A 19,157-nucleotide genomic window follows, 5' to 3' on the forward strand; every position below is an offset into this window, starting at 1 on the left:
ATCATGCGAGAGTATAAAATGTTCGATGACACCCGAACTTAGCCCTTCCTTACTTTATGTTTTTTTTTTTTTTTTTTTTTTTTTTTTTTTTTTTTCCTTTTTTTTTTTTTTTTTTTTTTTTTTTTTTTTTTTTTTTGCTTTATTTCAGTTGTCTGGCGAGTGCTCTTTAAATTTCAGTTTCCAATCCAATATAATTTTTGAATACTTCAACTGTGGCTGTGAAGTAACCGCACACACTCCTAGGTGAGAGTTATTTTCTCCCCAATTTCCTTGTGCTTAGGAGCAATATTTCTGGTTTGTGCTTGTGCAATAAATGTAAATACTTTTTTCTTTTTTATTTCAGTGAATGCCTAATTTTTTAACAATAGTCTCAATTGTTTTAATGTTAATTTAAAAGTAAATTTCCTAAAATTATGCTTAGCAATTATTACCTATTTTCACATAATACGTAACTAAATTAGTTAAATGAAATGCTTGTGAAGAACTTTATAACGATTTACATCTACAATTATGCTATATTAGTCTAAAGAAAAGATTTTTCTGTATCCCTGAATATTTTTATTATGGTTGAATTAAAATAATCACTCAGATTTCAGGAAAAATTGTAATTACGAGCAGGCACTGAAATCAGTGTTTTACGCTCACTATATGCCAACGCTGGTACTCCAATTCCACACATACCTACTTTTAATGAATTAATCTCTGCCAACCTGTAGGACCTCCCGTCCTCATTCTGCTTCAAAAACGCTACTAAAATATGCAATGAAAAATGCCGCAATGTCATATCGCTTTTTCCAAAGACATTTCATTTTTGAATTAATTGAATATATGTCGAGACCACCTGCAATCTGAGCCACGTATGTCGCGCACACGTTAACTGTGTAAATATTTCCATATCATTGAATCGGCAACTTGCGCACACACGTAGACTTGGGGATATTTACACAAATTATATTGCATATCTGCTGACGCGACAGCCTCATCATTGTAAATCAAATTTGTCTGTGACATGACGCGAACATTTTGTAGCATTTGCCAGAAATTTGAATACATAAGTATGTGAACGTGTATATATACTTATGTATATTGCATTACATTACTTGTGTGTGTAGTTGTAAGTATGTATTTGCATGTATATATGTACACACTTGCAAAATGGCAGTGAAAGTGTAGCACCTGGCTGTCGCTGAAATATTGCATACCTGCGTGAATCTGGGGCGCCTAAAAGTAGACAAGTGTGTGCTTGATTTTCGGAAATTGCAGCAACAACAGCAACGCGTTGACGTATATGAGCGTCTGCGACGCTGAATACTTTGCCACAACGCTTTTCTGAAACTGAAGCTGAAGTGGCATGCCGAAATATGCCCACAGCTACACCCATACCCACACATATAGACACACGCATACAAACGCATATTTATCAAAAATGCTACGCATACAAATTTACTAATAATTCAGCGTATATGCACACCTGCGCCTCCTCGTGGGGGCCGTGCGTAGCAAGTGATTGCTGCCGGAAATTGCTTTGCTCCGCCTGTGAAGCGTGCGAAGAGGCAGAAAAAGCTGCTGAGCGCGCGTTGATTGACGCGCTTTCCTGGCAAGCAGCCATCTTCATACATATACTGCCTTAAAGTATGCTTCACGTATGCCAATAATATTTATATGTCCTCACGACATATGCTCATGTATATACTTATGATGGAAAGTGGCAATCAAATCACTCAGGCTAGAATTATTGTGACAAGAATGCAAAAGAAATTTCAAAATTTCGAAAAAAAATTCTAAGAATTCTAACAAATAATATTTGAGCAGCAATAAGTTGACTTTACAACTCGGGAAGCATTTAAGGATTTGCATTTCTCTTCAAGCGTGGCATTAAAATTCTCAAATGATTTTCATGACATCTTCGTGTGTGTACAGCATATTAAGTGTGTGCGTGTAGTTGTAGGCAATAACCGTGTGTGTGTGTGTGTTATAATTTTATGCATATGACAATCTGCTTAAGGGAAATTAGGGCGCAGTAAAATTATTTATTAGAAGGTGAAAGTAATTTTGCGCGCTGAAAAGTATGCTACGCTCTTACATTTAGACCTATATTGTCTACCAAAGCAGCTTACGTTGATTAAAATCTTTGAAGTTATTAATATGACTTAGGACATATTTGAAATTTGCATTTTAAAAGTTTGATTGAGCTTGTTTGAAGCTGCCATATAATTTTTGCCGCTTCACCTGTTTATTTAATACAAGTAATTTATGCGCTATAAGCTGAGAGGCATATTATGTGATAAATAAAAATTATTGCTCGACTCGATTTAAAAAATTTAATACCACACAACAAAATAATTGTTTACTCTTTACTATTTTACAGATGATTCGGTTGACGTCACTTCCGAGCCGGATGATCAGGATATCTCAGTCGCAGCGGCCTCGCATAATCCCAACAAGGGGCAGCTGGAGGTGCAATTAGGTGGCGCAGTGACGTTACAGTGTCCGCAAGGTAATGCATCAATATCCATTAATTGCCTTGAATTGCACCATTAAATATGTTAGAAACCTATTATTCTTGAGACTTAGGCTTTATTTATCGCTGCTTCTGTTAAAAAGACTTTTCCAAATATTTCCTTCTTATGTAACATTTGTTTTCACATATTTTCTTTAGGTTCCTTAGGCTGCTGGTCGCATTTAGATCCGGTAACCGCACGCTTACGTGGCTTAGGTCACGGTCTAACCACACCCACCGGTCAATTTTCACTCAAAGATGTTGTCTACCACGATGCGGGCACCTACAAATGCATCGGGCAATCGCCAACGAATAAGAAGAAGCTAGAGGTGCTGCAGACGGTGGGCGTGACGGTGAAAGGTAAGTGGAAAGTCTATTTTTTTTACTAAAGTTGGATACTATTGAAGTGGTAAAACGAGCTTTGCGTTTGGAAAAAAAACTAACGTTTGTCGATAAATAATTATTGAAATAATATTTGAATCAATTTTTTAAATTTTATAATCTTGAAAATCTTTATTACTTCGGGTTCTATCGTTTTGAACATGACCTCGCACAAAGCCATTTGAATAGTTCTTGGCCTTTCATTTTTTTAGAGTATACGCCAGGTATGGAGTCTAATATTACTGGTATCGCAGCTGCGGCTGTGAAGTAATATCGCATTCCCTTATATTGAGCCATATTCGTTTTTCCACCATCCTGGTGCTTATGAGTAAAACTTCTGTTTTGACTCACAGAAGAGAAGAGAAGATTGGCATAGACATATATATGAAGTTCCATATGAGTGGGCTTAAAACTAAGCCTTGGGTTACTCCACTCAAGATAGAGTGGCTTTGGTGCGTCGTACGTATCAAAAATTAGTCTTCTATTTTTAAAATAACGCGTGATAAAGTTAGTGACATCAAGCGCACTCAGCGCGCAGTACTTTTTCATGCCGTCTTTCGTGCACGTAACCCATTTTGTCGAGCATACACAGAGGTCGGTACGATGAAGATTTTTCAAGTGGTTTATTTGGTTTTGGGAGGAGAATCAAACACTGCATATACCACGTGTAGGGGAACACTTTTTTCTTTTAACAAGCATTGAACATTTTAGCAAATAATTGAGGTTTTGAACTTATAGCTTCCTTCAGTGCTCTGTTGGGTATGCTTTCTTTGCTATGGCCAAAATCTGTTGTGAATCTGCAGCTTCGTTTCGTCGCTTTGCATAGGAAAGCCGATCGTGTTTCGGAAATAATGTTTCGACAACTTTTCTCATAAAAGATACATCGTTAGGCTGCTGACTATTTTTAAATCTCCTCGGCCAACCTTAGAAAGAACTTTTGTTTAGCAAAACACTTTTTTTTTTTTTTTTTTTTTCCTTCACTGTGATATACTGGTAGCTGCAACTTTTCGATACCATTTTTCAATTACTATTTTTCCTTATGTTTCAAAATAAGCCTCAGGGTCGGCAAACTCCTTCCTAATTCCCAACACGCATTCTTTTGAGATCTGAAAGTAGAAAATAGCCGTTGATGGGCAGATCGGGAGAATACGGTGCTTGTGATAACAATTCGAAGCCCAATCCATGGAAGATGCTGCCATTGTCTACAGTGGCTTCTAACACGGTGCATAGTGTTGGTTAAACAATACTAGTGTCTTTCAAACGGTCCAATAAAACTGCTCCGAATCATCAACTCGTCGTTGGTTTTGGCCAAAAGTGAACTCGAGCTGCAGCCACCTTGCACAGAGCATTCTCACACCCAAATATTCGTGAATGCTGTGATGTACATATTCTGTTGATATCTTTAGAGTGCTTGCAATCTCGCACAACTTCATTTTATGATTATCCAGAACTATTCTGTATACTTGTTTAATGTTTAAGTCGATAATAAGCTCTTTTAGGCTATGTTCATAATTTTTGGTGATCATTGCGCACACTCAATCTTAACATACCAAAACCTGATGCTTGATTTTCTTGAGGCAGTTGCTGGAAACTCGCGTCATCTCTATGTCAGGCCTACTTTTTATTTTTCTTCTTTTATATAATTTTTCAGCAAGATGAACTGAACCCATTTAAACATATACGCCTGTCTGTTCGTCCATTAATCCAAATGTGAACTTGTCCTTCAGTAATTGAGATATCCGTCTGAAATTTTGCAGATTCTTTTAAGGCATATTTTGGACTTGTAAATGTTGTTATAGCTACCATACAACTAAGGTCAAAGTTTTTTTTTATTTCTTTATTTATGTATATATATTTTTTGTTTCATTTTTTATTTAATTTTAAGTTATTGTTTTTGGTGGACTATCAAGTGTCTGACTCAAAAAATTGTTTGAAGTAAAAATTTATAAGTTTATTTGCATTCAACCGCTGTAAGTCCATATTAAACTAAATTAATTTGAGCAAAATTATTAAATTTAAAGATTCCCATACATAAAATATAAACTCGTTTTCCAACCGCCTATTGAAAGTGGTTAGCGCATGAAAATGCAAGCGCTCGCGACTTCAACTTTGAACCTGACACGCCGCGCATGTCTCCAATTCTATGGCATGCAATTACTCGCTGCTAGAAGCATACACACAAACATAAATATAGTTGCTATGAAGGTGTGAGAGCGCCTCAACGTAGCAGCGAACAGTCATTAAGGTGCATGCATCGATAGGTATTACAGTATATAGTATAGTATATATGTATGTACATATAAATATATATGCAGGTGTGCTATATGCATGACAACGCACATATTAACACAGATACTGTGCTGCATGTCCTTGCATAAGTATGCGCTTGTGCTCCAGTTGCACCTAAATTACTTTTTCCGCCAGTGCGGAGCCGCCAGCATCCACCCACACACACATACGCAATACATATCGCCATATGACTACATGCATACAACCTTATATTTTACAAGCATATCGCTTACACACTGCAATAGCCTGCAAGTCAATATTTCCGGGTCAAGGTGCAAAGGTCAATCGTGTGTGTGCTGCGGCACTGAGTAGAAGAAGGAAAAAAAATATGTGTTAAATAAAATATAAAGTGTGTGAAAGTAAATTTTGCTCAATGTCCGCGCAGAGATCAAAGCATCATTAATTTTGTAGGTCACTATTACATACACAGATACATATACTTATACACACATATGCACATAACATACAGGTGTGTCGAGCATAGCGAGTGTTTTAAAGCTGAAGACAGTTCATAGTTAAAATGAAACGAAATTTAATTAAAGTGACACAAGTGCGTGTCAAAGGTTGCACTGAAATGTTGAAATTCATATACTAACCTACATCGATAATACTATATATGCGAAGGTGGGCGCTTCTGTGTCATAAAATTAATTAAGGATTAATTGCAACTTCACAAGAGAACAAAATTGAAATTAAGTGCTTTAAAATACAAATTTAAAAATTTAAAATTTACATGCCAAATAATAATTAATAACACTTATTTTTTTTTTTTTTTAGAAAATATTTTTCACCTACAATAATTTTCAAACTAAAGCAGAATATGTAGCATACATTTCAGCGCTATGGTAAACTTGTAAATACTGCTTTCGATTCATCAACTTCCAGAGAGTGGTGAAGGAACCCGGAATCTTAATTCTTTCTCTAAATTGACAGCAATGCATTTAAGTAAAAGTTCAGCAGGCCAAAGCTTGACACTGGTTTATTGCCACGTTGGGGTGTTTGAAAGCAAGAAGTTGATTGGTCCCAATTAATTGATCTAAATGATATTGCTGGTGTTTTCACGACAGTTTCACTAATAAAATAACGGGGCACAAATATGTACAGTTGTACATTAAGGCAACTTTATTACGATAATGACAATAATTTGGAAAATATGGTTCGACCAAGAGTTCAATGTTAACTTTCACAATTTTACTACTTTTTCGAAGTATATCAGAATTTTGAACCAAACTTAAGGCTGTTCTGATCTGTTCCGCTCTACTTTGTGAAATACCATTGTATATGAAGCTCTTTGTTATTTGAAGACGAAGGTTCAATCGAAGCATCGTAAAAGTAGCCTTGGCAATATTGCGAAAGTTTAGAAAGCACTAAGAAATCTCAATTTATATAACTACTATTTTATTCATAGTTTGTAAAATTATGCGATGCGTGGAAAATGGCGCTGTCTAGTTGAAACCAAATGTCACCGAGTTCGCGAGCTTCAATTTCAGGCATCAAATAATGATCGCCATTGACAGTTTCGTTCTCACTAGCGAAATTTTTGAAAAAACGTGGATCGATGGCAGCTCTTGAATATTTTTGCTTGTTTATATATTCATCGAGCAAGAAATAGGCCTCATCGCATGATGAACATTTGATTAAATTAAAAGTTTTTAAAATCAAATATATGCTGAATTTATCTCGCTATTTCATACTTTGTTATAACTTTTATTGGTTTTAATCAATTTCAATTGTTATTATATTGAATACTTCGTCGGTGGTCATTTAATTTATGGCTTCATTTTAGCATACGCAGTTCTCTTCACCCCTTAAATTAAGTATATGAAACAAATTTCTCAAAATTATTATATATGTAGTCTACTTTTAGGCGAATAGCAGGTTTTGGGGTCCATTTTATGTTTTTTCTGTTAGATATTTTACCGGTAATATTATCTCCAACTTTAATAAGAGTTTTTCCAAGTTTTTTCAAAATTTTTACTAATTTGTACATACATTTTTTTTTCTTATTTTAATATAAAGATATAAAATTTAAAATTAATGTGTATATTTGTATTATTATTGTAATATTTTTTTTTCCTGAATATATTTATATATTGGTAGCCAAACTTTCTTCGAAAATAACTTTATAACTAAATTATAGCACATCATCAGGCGCACAGGGGCGGCTATTGCTGTTATTAAGCTATTTCACTTGTTTTTAAAATATTTCTGAACCATTTTTCATTAATATTACAACACCAACAACACAAGTTATTTTTAGATAAAAACAAAACAGCATTTCTATGCTAAATTCGACAGTGTTTTGATATAAAAATTTATTTGCTTTAACAAATTTGCGCAGTTCGTCTGCTCACAACCCCAAAAACTTCATAAATTTCATAAAAGAACTCCGTCACTCACAATTGAGTGCAAATTGAAAAATAACTAATTTGGCTGCCGCAGCTCACCACTCAATGAAGTAGCCACTTCTGCTGATTGCCTACAAAAGCAGCGCACAGTTTGCTTCATTTGCTCTATAGACATAATTTAACTGTAGCACAGCGTGATACACATATGTAGGCACTCAGTTGTGCAAATTAAGTGAGTAGTAGAAAAATACATGCCACTTCTGCCACAAAACGCTTGACTTCATATGACGTAAGTGCACTGCCGTCGCGATCTAATCGCGCATGGCGAGCAGGGTTGCTCGGAAATCATGCAAATTATGACAAGTAATTACGCAAACAGTTATTTGCACAATGCCATTTGAGTCAGTTGTGTATGTGAGTGTGTGTGTGCTGAATGTTGAAGTATTTAAAATTTGCCACCACCAATTGCCGCCGGAGGCTGCCACACTCGTTGGTCAGCTTGTGTTAACTTTTTGGACTAAATTGTACGCTTAATAATTACATATACAGACACACATACATATATTTTACACATATAATTGACTACGTCGAGTCGTTGATTGCATGAGTAAGTGACAAATTTGATAGCATGCAGGGTCAAGAGTTTGTGTAGCGCCATGGGTGGTAAAGGGCTGTGCCGTTGTACAAATGACATTAATAAAAAAAAAAAAAAAATAAAGAAATATTGTACATTATTACATACAATAATCGTAATCAAGAAGCACAGAATAAGACAAACAAAATATTTTTTCATTTAAAAAGTGTCACAACATTTGAAAAATTTTTGCTATCAAAATCATTTTAACTACTTTAACTAATTTAAAAACTACTGTCAATGCTCCTCATTTTTAAACTCACATAGTATCTTTTTTTTCCACGCATTATACCTCGCAACTTTCGCTTCCACACAACAAAAAACATGCGTTAATTTCAGGCATGCCCAAAAGTATGCAACAGCAATGCCACACATGCTTTTTTGGTTAACCTCAATTGCAATTATTTTGTTAGAAAACTAAATGTTTGCTCGCTATTTGCACTTCTTTTTATACGCATTTGGCATTTCCGAATGTTTTCCGAATCATTCTTGTGGCTTTGCACAACTTTCACATTTTAAACACACGCTCCACTCAAATAAATACAACAAACTTCCGAAAAATATTCCGCATAACTGTAGAAATATTGAAAATATGCAAAACTAGAAAAAACATGGTTTGAATATATGGTTTGAATATATGGTTTGAATATATGGTATACTGGCCAAAGTTATACCCGGTAATGTAAAATCTGGAATTCTTGCTGAATGCCTGCGGTTGGGACATTCGGCATATAAAAGCTGAAAATATGTGAAATATAAATCCCTTTCCTGTGAGATTACAATTCTGAGAAAAGAACTTCAAGGCGGTAAACTTATATCTCTAATAAGCGTTTTTAATGAGAAATTTACATGATACAAAAACTAGTAAGAAAGGTTCAAGTTTGAGTGCAACCGCAAATTTTATACTCTTGCAACTTGCAAGCATTTAAGCCAGGGAAATACTTTAAGATGTAAAGCCAATCATTTATAGTCAAGTCAGAATGGAAAATCCTCATATTAGTTATATTGGTGCTAAGCTAAGTTTTCACTTAAATTTATCTATTCTAGACACAAAAATACACTGTTTTGAGTAAAGCACCTTCTCTTCTTTTCATTGGGATAACTCACATATTGACCGATATATGCGGTACAGAGTCACACGGAAATTCGAAAATATTTATTTTAAGTATATAGGGGCTAAGGGAAGTATTGGCCGACTCAAGGGAAACGTGCACTAAGTTTCTTATCACAATTTTTACTCAGATCAAGCATTAAGGCGCATGGAGGAATAGATAAACAGTGACCTGACATTAAACTCATCTCGTCATTGTGTCAATTATATATACATACATACATACATTATCCTATTATTATTACAGAATTTTTTGAGGTCAGAAAATTACTGATAACGCAAGCATGGCATACAAAATATCATTACTTACGTCGATAGCCAGGCGACAATTACAACAAAACCTTACACCGTATTGCGTGCAAAAGTACCAACCATGTAGTTACCGAATCAGTACAGGAAATGCACAAGTCGCTTAAACTAACGCACAATGGAATTTCCGAAAGAGATGACAGATGGATGAAATGAAATGGTACAATATGTGTGATCGCGAGGATCATATGCTCTTAGTCTCGAAGAAAAGCCACTATGCTTTTTTACTCACATTTTCTGGCGAGGAATAAAGGAAGGTTGCTGACTTCATGACAGATCACAAACTATTGACATCACTTGAGAGATGGGTGGCTTTAAATAACGACAAATACAGCATGAAGAAGAAGCTGGACACTAGACAATTGAGAGACTCAGTAACACCTCGCATGTTTCCAGCCTTACGTAGAAATCATTTTAGATATCTTAAGCCTAGCAGTTTAGTGGGATAGATAAGGTCTATACCTGGATATCAAGATACACTTGAAGTTCGCAAAAAGTGCTGATGTCATCTGCTTTGAACATTGCCAAGGACCACTGGGTCTATGTATAGCGTTACTGCTAGCCAATACAACCTAGATTAGCATAGATAACGTAGGGATAACTTGTTTTACTTGAAAATGTATACTCACAAAATTTGACATTGATTATCGCCCAAGGCATCGCTACAATTCCCAAATATATTTTTCAGGTTGGATCATTTTAACTAAAAATAACAAAACTGAGTCGATGGATAGTACGTTTAAAACTCGAATCTTAACTCTTTTTGAATAAAAGTACTTATAAGCCAAATTCAGAGAATTTGTTTTCCTTCAATGGTACAATTGCAGGCACCAAAAAAATGAAAACGTTAATTCAAAATATTAAGAAAAAGCTAAAAATAGCATCGATTAATATCGTGTGGAAATTTATTTATGAAAACTTTAAAAATTTATTTAAGCAAGTTTCGAATTTAAAGAAGTTAATTCAAATTTTAGAATATAAATAAAAATTTCAACACTCCTCTCTTGATTTCGCCGAAAGTGATGAAATTATAAAAACTGCTCACTTTGCCTCGAATTAATGGCGTGCCAAAACAAACCGGCGTCGCACCAATCGTAAACAGATTTTACTGCACACATCCGGCAAAGCAAAGAATTGGCAGCATGACATGGCGACTGCAGACAGTCGAACCCATTTCCGTTTGCTGCATGTACTCACAGTGGTTTGAAGTATTCCAAGTATTGAATACGCAGCTATAATTTTATGTGCTATAATATTTTTTGAGTCCAAAAATGCAGTTGCGTATTTGAAAATAGCTGTCCGACGCTCCTTTCCGCTTACGTGCCCCAGTTTCTCTCTATACTTCCCCCTTAATATATCTTTCTCTCTCTCCTTCTTTCTCTTTCTCTTTCTGTCACTACCACTCATCCCATGCCAGTAATTCCCATTTCGCTGCTCTGCTTAAAACTTTTCAGGCTCACAACTACCATTTCTGTAATTCACTCACCAATATCACCATATACTTTCCATTACACGCCCTCCTCCTCACATGACACCATACTAATTTCCCTTTCGATCTGCCCTTTTCTAGTTGGCTTTGAACTGTCAGCAAACAAATCACTGTCTTCCGTTCTATATTTGTCCGAGCTGCGGCGAGATGTCTGCAAAGTTTTGTGTCATGGCGACAAGACAAATGCAAATACTCCATAAACCAATACTTGCGCAATCACATGAAGTCCCAGAGCAATTCAAAAATTTATACTCACACTCTGCAAAAAAAAAAACAGCCAAAACCAATTCAAACTGTCGCTTTCGCCTTGGTGGCAGCCATTAATTTGATTTGATGAGTTTCAGTAAGCAGCCATAGAAAGTGAGGGTCACATACACATACATATATTATGTATATTACTATATAGTATATATACATTTATATACATAAATTTATATGTATAATATGTATATACAATAATTTTAGAATGTATAAAAAGTTTTAAAACCAATATGGCCACCGCGTGTGTAATGGCGCGCTGAGGCAAGAAATTAAAATTAAATTTTAATACTTGTTCGTGCGCCTTTAGCTATGCAATGCAGTGAAAATTAGAAAATTAAATTGCTAAGACAACGCGCGTTGATAAAATTTATGAAATTATTTAATATATCGTTATTAAATCTAAAATAAATATTTTTCAAACTGGTGGACTTTGTACGCCTAAGGATATGCAATGATAATTTGTAAAAATTTAGTTATGTGTATAAGTTGGGGCGATTTCGCTGTAATTGACATAGCACAATTAAGTGCAGCAGAGTGTCGCACAATTAACGCCTAAACGTATACTTTAAATATTTAACTTTTTACGTCACTATTACTAATTCGCTTAGACCCTTAAAATTTTGCCAATTTTTTTTTTTTTTTTTTTTTGTATAACTACGTAGACCACTTGTGTTATAAGAAAAAGTCTGTTATCTAAAACTTTTATCTTTTAAACCATTAAAAATAATTTATATTTTTCCAGAATTACATTAAACAGAAAAATTAGATTTTATGCGCCTTAAGATAGATAACGAATATCTTTATTAATTTGTATTATTTTCATCGTATTTGTTTGTACGATTAAGGTATTAGCAGTGTCGCATTAGAGTCAGGTATACTTAGCGCCTTAATGTAGGCTAAACAATTTTACCGTTTCTTTTTTAAAAAGCGTCTTTTTTATTTACCTCAAAGAATATTAACAGTTTTAAAATAGCAACTTTCAATGCCCATTTAATGATCCCTAAAAGAAATGTGTCTAAGGACTAACTAAACTATTAGCAAGCTTTTAGTAGTACATTATATACTAATAACATATATAAAGAAGGTCCAGAAGAGCTCTTACGTTGATGGCAGGGACTTCAGTCACATTCAGTCACCTATCAGAGTTTCTGTTGAAAGCGTTGGAAGGACGCTTGGATTTGTACAAGCTGCAAAAGCCTACATCCCAGGTAGATAGGTTGAAACTGTTTTGAAGGAGGTAGCAACATGGCTAGACGGAGCATTTATGCACAAGAAATTTGCGGAGGGCCAATGGTTCAACAGAAGACAGCGGTTGACGTACACTGCTGTAAAAATCTAGTGGAAAGAGGTGGAGAATCTCAATAAATGTGATGTTTTGGCTATAAGCAACCGTAGTCAAGCCAATAATGTTCATTAGTAGTTTCATTTTGTGGACGGAGCAGGAAAAGGTGAAACTCTATAAAGATGCTTGGATGTGTGCAAAGAGTAGCTCTCTTCGGTATCTGCGGTAACAGGATCCCTTTAAAATTCTCTTCTCTCTTAATTGCCTCTCTGAAAACTTGGACCACCACGTTTTAGAGGCCATTCCTGCTGGCTGTTTCTTCGCTCACACGACGAGGGATATTTTAATGATGAGAAGTCTCTGCAGAAGAGGCGTACATCATGGATGGCTCGAAGTTTGAAGGAAAGTTTGCCAGGAGTCTTCTGTAAAAAGCTCTTCGTCAAGCTTTGCATTAGGCTATGGGACCACTGTAGTGTAAGCGAATTGAATTGTCATCATATTGCGTGCTAGTAGTGCGTCTATGGGCTGCGTGTGCACTTGAAAGGCATTAGTTGACGAATCTAACGGAGATCTATTACTACTTCTGATTGTTCTTAGCAAATTTCATATAAGGGCAATAGTAGGAGCTAAAAATTGTCCAAAAAGCATTTTGGCACCAGGTAACATAGCCGAAGCTGGTATTAGCCACCTTAGAAAATTTGTGGCAGGCTCTCGCCTTTTCGAGGCATCAATACTGGCTTTGCAACCATTTTTTGAGCTTACCCTCGCTTGGATCATGTTCTTTTTCGCACATTATTGTTGTATATGATCCAAGTTTTGTCTCCTGTTACCACTCGCTTCAGAAATGGTTCAATTTCATTTCATTTCAGCAAATAATCGCAGTTGTTAAATCAGTCCATTAAATTTTTCACAGACAATTCATCGAGCTTCTTTTTGTAGGCAGCCATTTTTAATGGCTCAAAGCCATTTAATGATGAACGTTAAGTTCCTAAGCGATGTCATGGCTGCCTATGTGAGGGTCGTGATCAGTATTTGCCATAATTTCATCGACTTTTCCAACGATGGGTCCAGCAGAGCGAGGTATATTTTTCACATCGAAATATTCAGAACGAAAGCGAGTGAACCATTGCTGTGCTACACGAAGTGACACTGTGTCGTCTCCGTAAGCTTCACAAATTTTGGGGCTTGCGTGGTATTCTACCTTTTTTAAAAAAAAATTTCAAAATACAGCGATTTTCTTCATTATTTTTATTTCCCCGAATTTAATATTGTGATTAAGGGAGTATTCTAGTCTAAAAATCACATTTTGGGCAGAATTTTAAATTTAATTAATAAAAAAAAAAAAAAAAAACGCTGAATATCAAAATTTTTATGGTGGTTTTATTGATATCTTAAGAATAAAGAATAAAAATTTTAGAAAAAAATATTAAAAATTAAAATAATTATAGGGGGAGAGGCAGGTGTAACAAGAAAAAAATGGCGCATCCTGATGACATTGATCCAGACTCTCCTGGTGGTCTGAAAAGAAAAATCAAAAGAAATTCTTAATCAGTAAGGATGCTGTTATAGTCCCTACCTCAAAGAACACGATTTTTTTTTTTTTTTTTTTTTTTAACAATGGCGACTGCTGGTAGGGACGATAAAGGATGATGTATAATGTAATAGATATTACGGGTCCATATAACGCATGTGAGAAATGGGTGGATGTTGTTAAAAAGAGAAAGCCGATTCAGAAGAAAATAAGAATGAAACCGGATGCCATCATTATAACAAAAAAGAAAGGGTCTTCATACGCTGATGTTCTCCGAAAGATAAAAAGCGACAGCGGGCTTGAAGAGTTGGGATCAAACGTGACCCACATAAGAAAAACGATGAAAGGAGATCTACTGATTGAGCTAAAAAATCAGGCGGACAAGAGAGCCGAGTCATTCCAAAGTGTCTTGGAGGGAGCGGTGGGTGAAATAGCGCTGATACAGTCAAAAACCCATAGCGTCAGAATAGTGTGTAAGGATTTAGTTGAAATTACCACACCTGAAAAAATGTGCGAGGCGCTAAAAAAAGAGTGTGGGATCCAAAACCTTGAAAAATCTAGCGTCAAAAGTATGAGAAAAACCCGTAGTGCCACATAGATAGCTCTAATATGCCTACCTGCTCAGGATGCCAAAGCTGCATTAAAATTGAGCAAAGTCAAGATAGGACGGTCAATCTGTCGGCTTCGAGAATACTCGCCTATTCCTAGATGCTATAAATGTTTCCAMCTGGGTCACATGGCGCGTAACTGCTGCAGTTCGACAGACAGATCTTCTCAATGCACACGTTGCGGAACCGCGGGACATTTTGCGAAGGCATGCACCAACGTTCCGAGCTGCATGCTCTGCAAAGGGGAACACTCAGTATTGAGCATGACTTGCCCCAAGTACCTGGAGATGACGAAGACTCTAAGAAAATGAGGATAATACAGTTAAACTTAAATCATTGCGCAGCAGCACAGGATTTACTAGACCAGACAATCACAGAAGGGAACATTGATGTCGCTATACTAAGTGAACAATATTCCCAGCATCCGGAAAGCACATGGATTGCAGACAAAACTGGCAAGGCAGCAATATGGTATTGCAAAGGGCAACCTTTCAAGACCATAACTATAAGGGATATATTTTGTAAGTTGCTATGCTCGTCCCAGCGCAGCAATTACATAATTTGAAGATTTCCTCTTACGGCTCTCTCTAGAAACCAGAGGCAAAACTCCAATTGTAATAGCGGGGGRTYTYAATGCATGGTCGACTGCATGGGGCAGCAGATATACGAACCATCGCGGGCGTCTTATTCAAGAATTCCTAAGTCAAACGAACCTAACAATAATAAACAGTGGAAGGCAAAACACGTACCAAAAAGGAAACAAAGGATCCATAATTGACATTATGTTCGCAAATGATTCACTCAGAAGACACATAAAGTGGGCAGTGTCAAATATATACACATATAGTGATCATATGGCGATTATAGCTCAAATTTCGTGCACCCCTGAGCCGGAACCCCCCAGCAGAATCACTCCCCAAAAGCGAAGCTGGAAACAAAAGGAGTTCGATCCAGACGTTTTTGAGCTAGTCTGGAGTGCATCAAGAGTACCAGATGACAACGCCGCCCTTTTGGTATCTACTGTGCGAAAAGAACTGGTCGCAGCATGCGATGCAACAATGCGCAGAACAACACGTCATAACAAACGGAGGCCTGTATATTGGCGGAATGTGGAAATTTCCACGCTGAGAAAGCTTTGTCACTCAGCTAGACGGCGTCTACAACGTAAACAGGTTGAAACGAACGAAAATCGCCTAAGAGAAGAATTTAAAAGCCACAAGACACTGCCGAAGTCGGCAAAATTACGCGGAGCAAAAAGTCATGCTCGAGAAGCTCTGTAAAGAAGCAAACATTGACCCTTGGGGAACTGCTTACAAAATATGTATGTCAAGATTTAAAAATAAGCAGCAGCAACCGAAAGATGCATCTTTTATGCGAAAAGTCGTCAAAACATTATTCCCGAAACACGACCAGATTTCATATGCCAAGCGACAAAACGAAGCTGCAGAATCACCCCCGCTAGTCACAGAAGAGGAGCTCCTGGCTATAGCAAAGAAAWTAAAAAACAACAGAGCACCTGGATTAGATGGCATACCTAATAGAGCCCTGAAGGAAGCTATAAGCTCAAGACCAAAACTGTTTGCTAAAATGTACAACGCGTGTATAAAGGAAGAAGTGTTCCCCGACTCGTGGAAAGTACAACGTTTGGTTCTGCTTCCAAAACCAAAGAAACCACCTGAAGAACCTTCATCGTACTGACCTTTGTGTATGCTCGACACAATGGGTAAAGTGTACGAAAGTATAATACGAAACCGCTTGGAGTTAGTAATCCAGAAAGCCGGCGGATTATCAGAGAGACAATACGGCTTTATAAAAAAGAGATCCACTATTGACGCACTACGAGAAGTCGTCGATACTGCGAAATGTACAGTAAGTGGGAAAAGATGGAAAGGTGGCACGAAAAAGTACTGCGCGCTGATCACACTGGATGTCAAGAATGCGTTCAACACGGCTAAATGGGCACACATAATCAAAGCACTGCAAAGAATTCGCGCCCCAGAATACCTCATAAACATTATAACGAGTTGTTTTAAAAATAGAAGGTTGATTTACGATAAGAACGAAGGAGCCAAGAGCTACTCTATCTCGAGTGGAGTACCCCAAGGGTCAGTGTTAGGCCCGCTGTTATGGAACCTCATGTATGACGAGGTGCTAAGTAAGCAGCAACCAAAAGATGTGAAACTAATAGCATATGCGGACGATCACAGATCTCAGTGATTTACGGCACTGGTTCTCTTCTGTGAGTCTGGAACTGGCGGAGCAGAAAACTGAAGTTTTACTTATAAGCACCAGGAAGGTAGAAGAACAAATAGGGCTCACCATATTGGAGTGCAAGATTATTTCGCAGCCGCAGCTGAAGTATCCGGGGGTAATATTAGATTCTAAATTAAAATTCAAAGAACACCTGGAGTATTCCTCCAGCAAAGCAAACAATATTTACAATGCACTATCGAGAATGATGACCAATACAGGCTGGGTGCGTTCCAGCCGGCTAATCTTAATAGCGAAAGCAATGAGTTCCGTAATACTGTACGCAGTTCCAGCATGGATACAGGCAATAAACATAAAAGCGTATGCTAAACAAGTAAGTGCAGTGCATAGGCTCTGCAATTCGAGTAATAAGTGCTTTCCGGACTACATCAACCGACGCTGCTGAAGCATTAGCCAGCATGCCGCCCATTGACATCCAGGGAGATGAACTCGAGCGTCTATATCATCTATCAGCGCCTAAAACAGTATCGGCAAAGACAGAGGAGGTCGAATTCCTCATCCAAAGGGCGTTGGACCTACCGACTTATTCCGGACAACCACTCGTGGATAGACAGACGACTTTACCACGTTATTCGACCGAGGAATCGTCAATTTCTGGGTCGTAAGCAATGATCCAAGACTCATCGACAGTAATAAATTGTGCACATTTCCCTGAAACTCACAAACTGAACTGAATAAAAATAAAATAAAATAAAAACCGTTCGGCGGAGAACGTTCCCGTTATAATTAAAAGCTTTCTTAGAGGCGTATACCAACTAATATTTAGAATATATCAAAATATTTGCTTCACTGACATTCTTCAATAAATTTATAAATAAAATCGCCAAAATTACCTATTAAACTAACTGAAAAGTGAATTTAAAAATTATACGTGCAAATAAAAATAAATCTTCCATTTACACACGCGTACTTAGGTTTTAACCCGAAATTTATATGCCTTCAGCGCCACTAATACAATCATTCAGCGCCTCCACTTGGTCGCCATTCGCTCCTAACAACAGCACCGCTAAGCTACTGCGGTGCAACACTACGCGGCGCGGCTTTATTTGTTATTGTGCGGAGCAAACAATGGCGAATTTATGTGTGTCGACATCCGTTGCAGTAACATGGTCGTTACTGTTGTTGCAACACTCGCCACAAACGCATTTAATGCGAACAAGGCATCAGCAACAGCATCAGCCGCGTTGTCATGGCGCCTGAAAGCCTGCTTAAGCGCACACCACATTGCAGCGCCATTGTGTTGCGTGCAGTGAAAACCGTTAATGTCTGCTTGCTACGTCACACACATGCGCGTTTATGTGTGGCGCTATGTGAGGCAGCGTTATCAGCCGACAATTTTATGCTTAAATAGCGACAATGCTGCGCCGCTGATAAAGTGTTGCCACCACAAGTTGCAGCAGCGCACACACACGCAAATGCGCAAACACAAATACTGACACTCGAGCACAGCACGCCATAGATCTGCAAACGTCATCAGCCGCTTTTAAGCGGCGGCAGTAAATTTACGTTGCATATTTACAGGCTGAAGTTATAAAATGATGCGTTGTAAAAGAGTTGGCTGTCGACGCCGGCAGTTTGGTGCAGAATATGCAACATTTTATGAGCACCAACGCCCATACAGCTGCTGCCAACAACGACAACAACCACGCATTTGTGCAGCAACAAAAACAAAGAGCAGTCGACAACAATTCAACTGCAAACTGTAAAACCGCAACCAGTCCCAACCACAATGTCCGGCTTTGGCAACGCTTTTGTTACATTGTCATAATTTTTGTTGGCTCACTCACATGCCATACACTCCTTCCTACCTGCCTGTCGCTTCATGCCCACCCCCGCCACTGTCATGCTCATGCCACAGCCAATGCGTAGCTTACTAATGCGACTAAAAGTGTAAGTGGTCTTGTTGTTGTTGCCTACACCGCATTAAGCACTATGTCGTCCTGGTCGCACTTCCACCGCCGTGGTTGTTGTTGTAGCTGTTGTTGCAGGCGTTCCAACATTTTGCCTCAGCTCGGTTTTGCAACATTTTTTATGACTTGTAAGCGTGTTGTAAGCACTTATCAGCCTCTGTATGCAGCGCTTGTCGCCTGTGAGTTATGTGGCATACTTTAAGGCGCATCATTACGTGACAAATTGAAATTTC

The 19,157-nt window shown here is 37.5% G+C and overlaps 1 protein-coding gene across 1 annotated transcript in view; it reads left to right on the top strand.

Moving 5' to 3' along the window:
* LOC108975465 overlaps positions 1 to 19,157 on the top strand; it is a 270,318-nt gene that overhangs the window by 228,744 nt on the left and 22,417 nt on the right. Inside the window, exons 10-11 of the mRNA XM_018943963.1 lie at positions 2,369 to 2,497; positions 2,660 to 2,860. Coding sequence (XP_018799508.1) covers positions 2,369 to 2,497; positions 2,660 to 2,860 — 330 coding nt within the window. The remainder of the gene's footprint in view (positions 1 to 2,368; positions 2,498 to 2,659; positions 2,861 to 19,157) is intronic.

The sequence above is a fragment of the Bactrocera latifrons genome, unplaced genomic scaffold (assembly GCF_001853355.1).
Source record: "Bactrocera latifrons isolate USDA-ARS-PBARC rearing strain unplaced genomic scaffold, ASM185335v1 scaffold_65, whole genome shotgun sequence".
Classification (NCBI taxonomy): Eukaryota; Metazoa; Arthropoda; class Insecta; order Diptera; family Tephritidae; genus Bactrocera; species Bactrocera latifrons.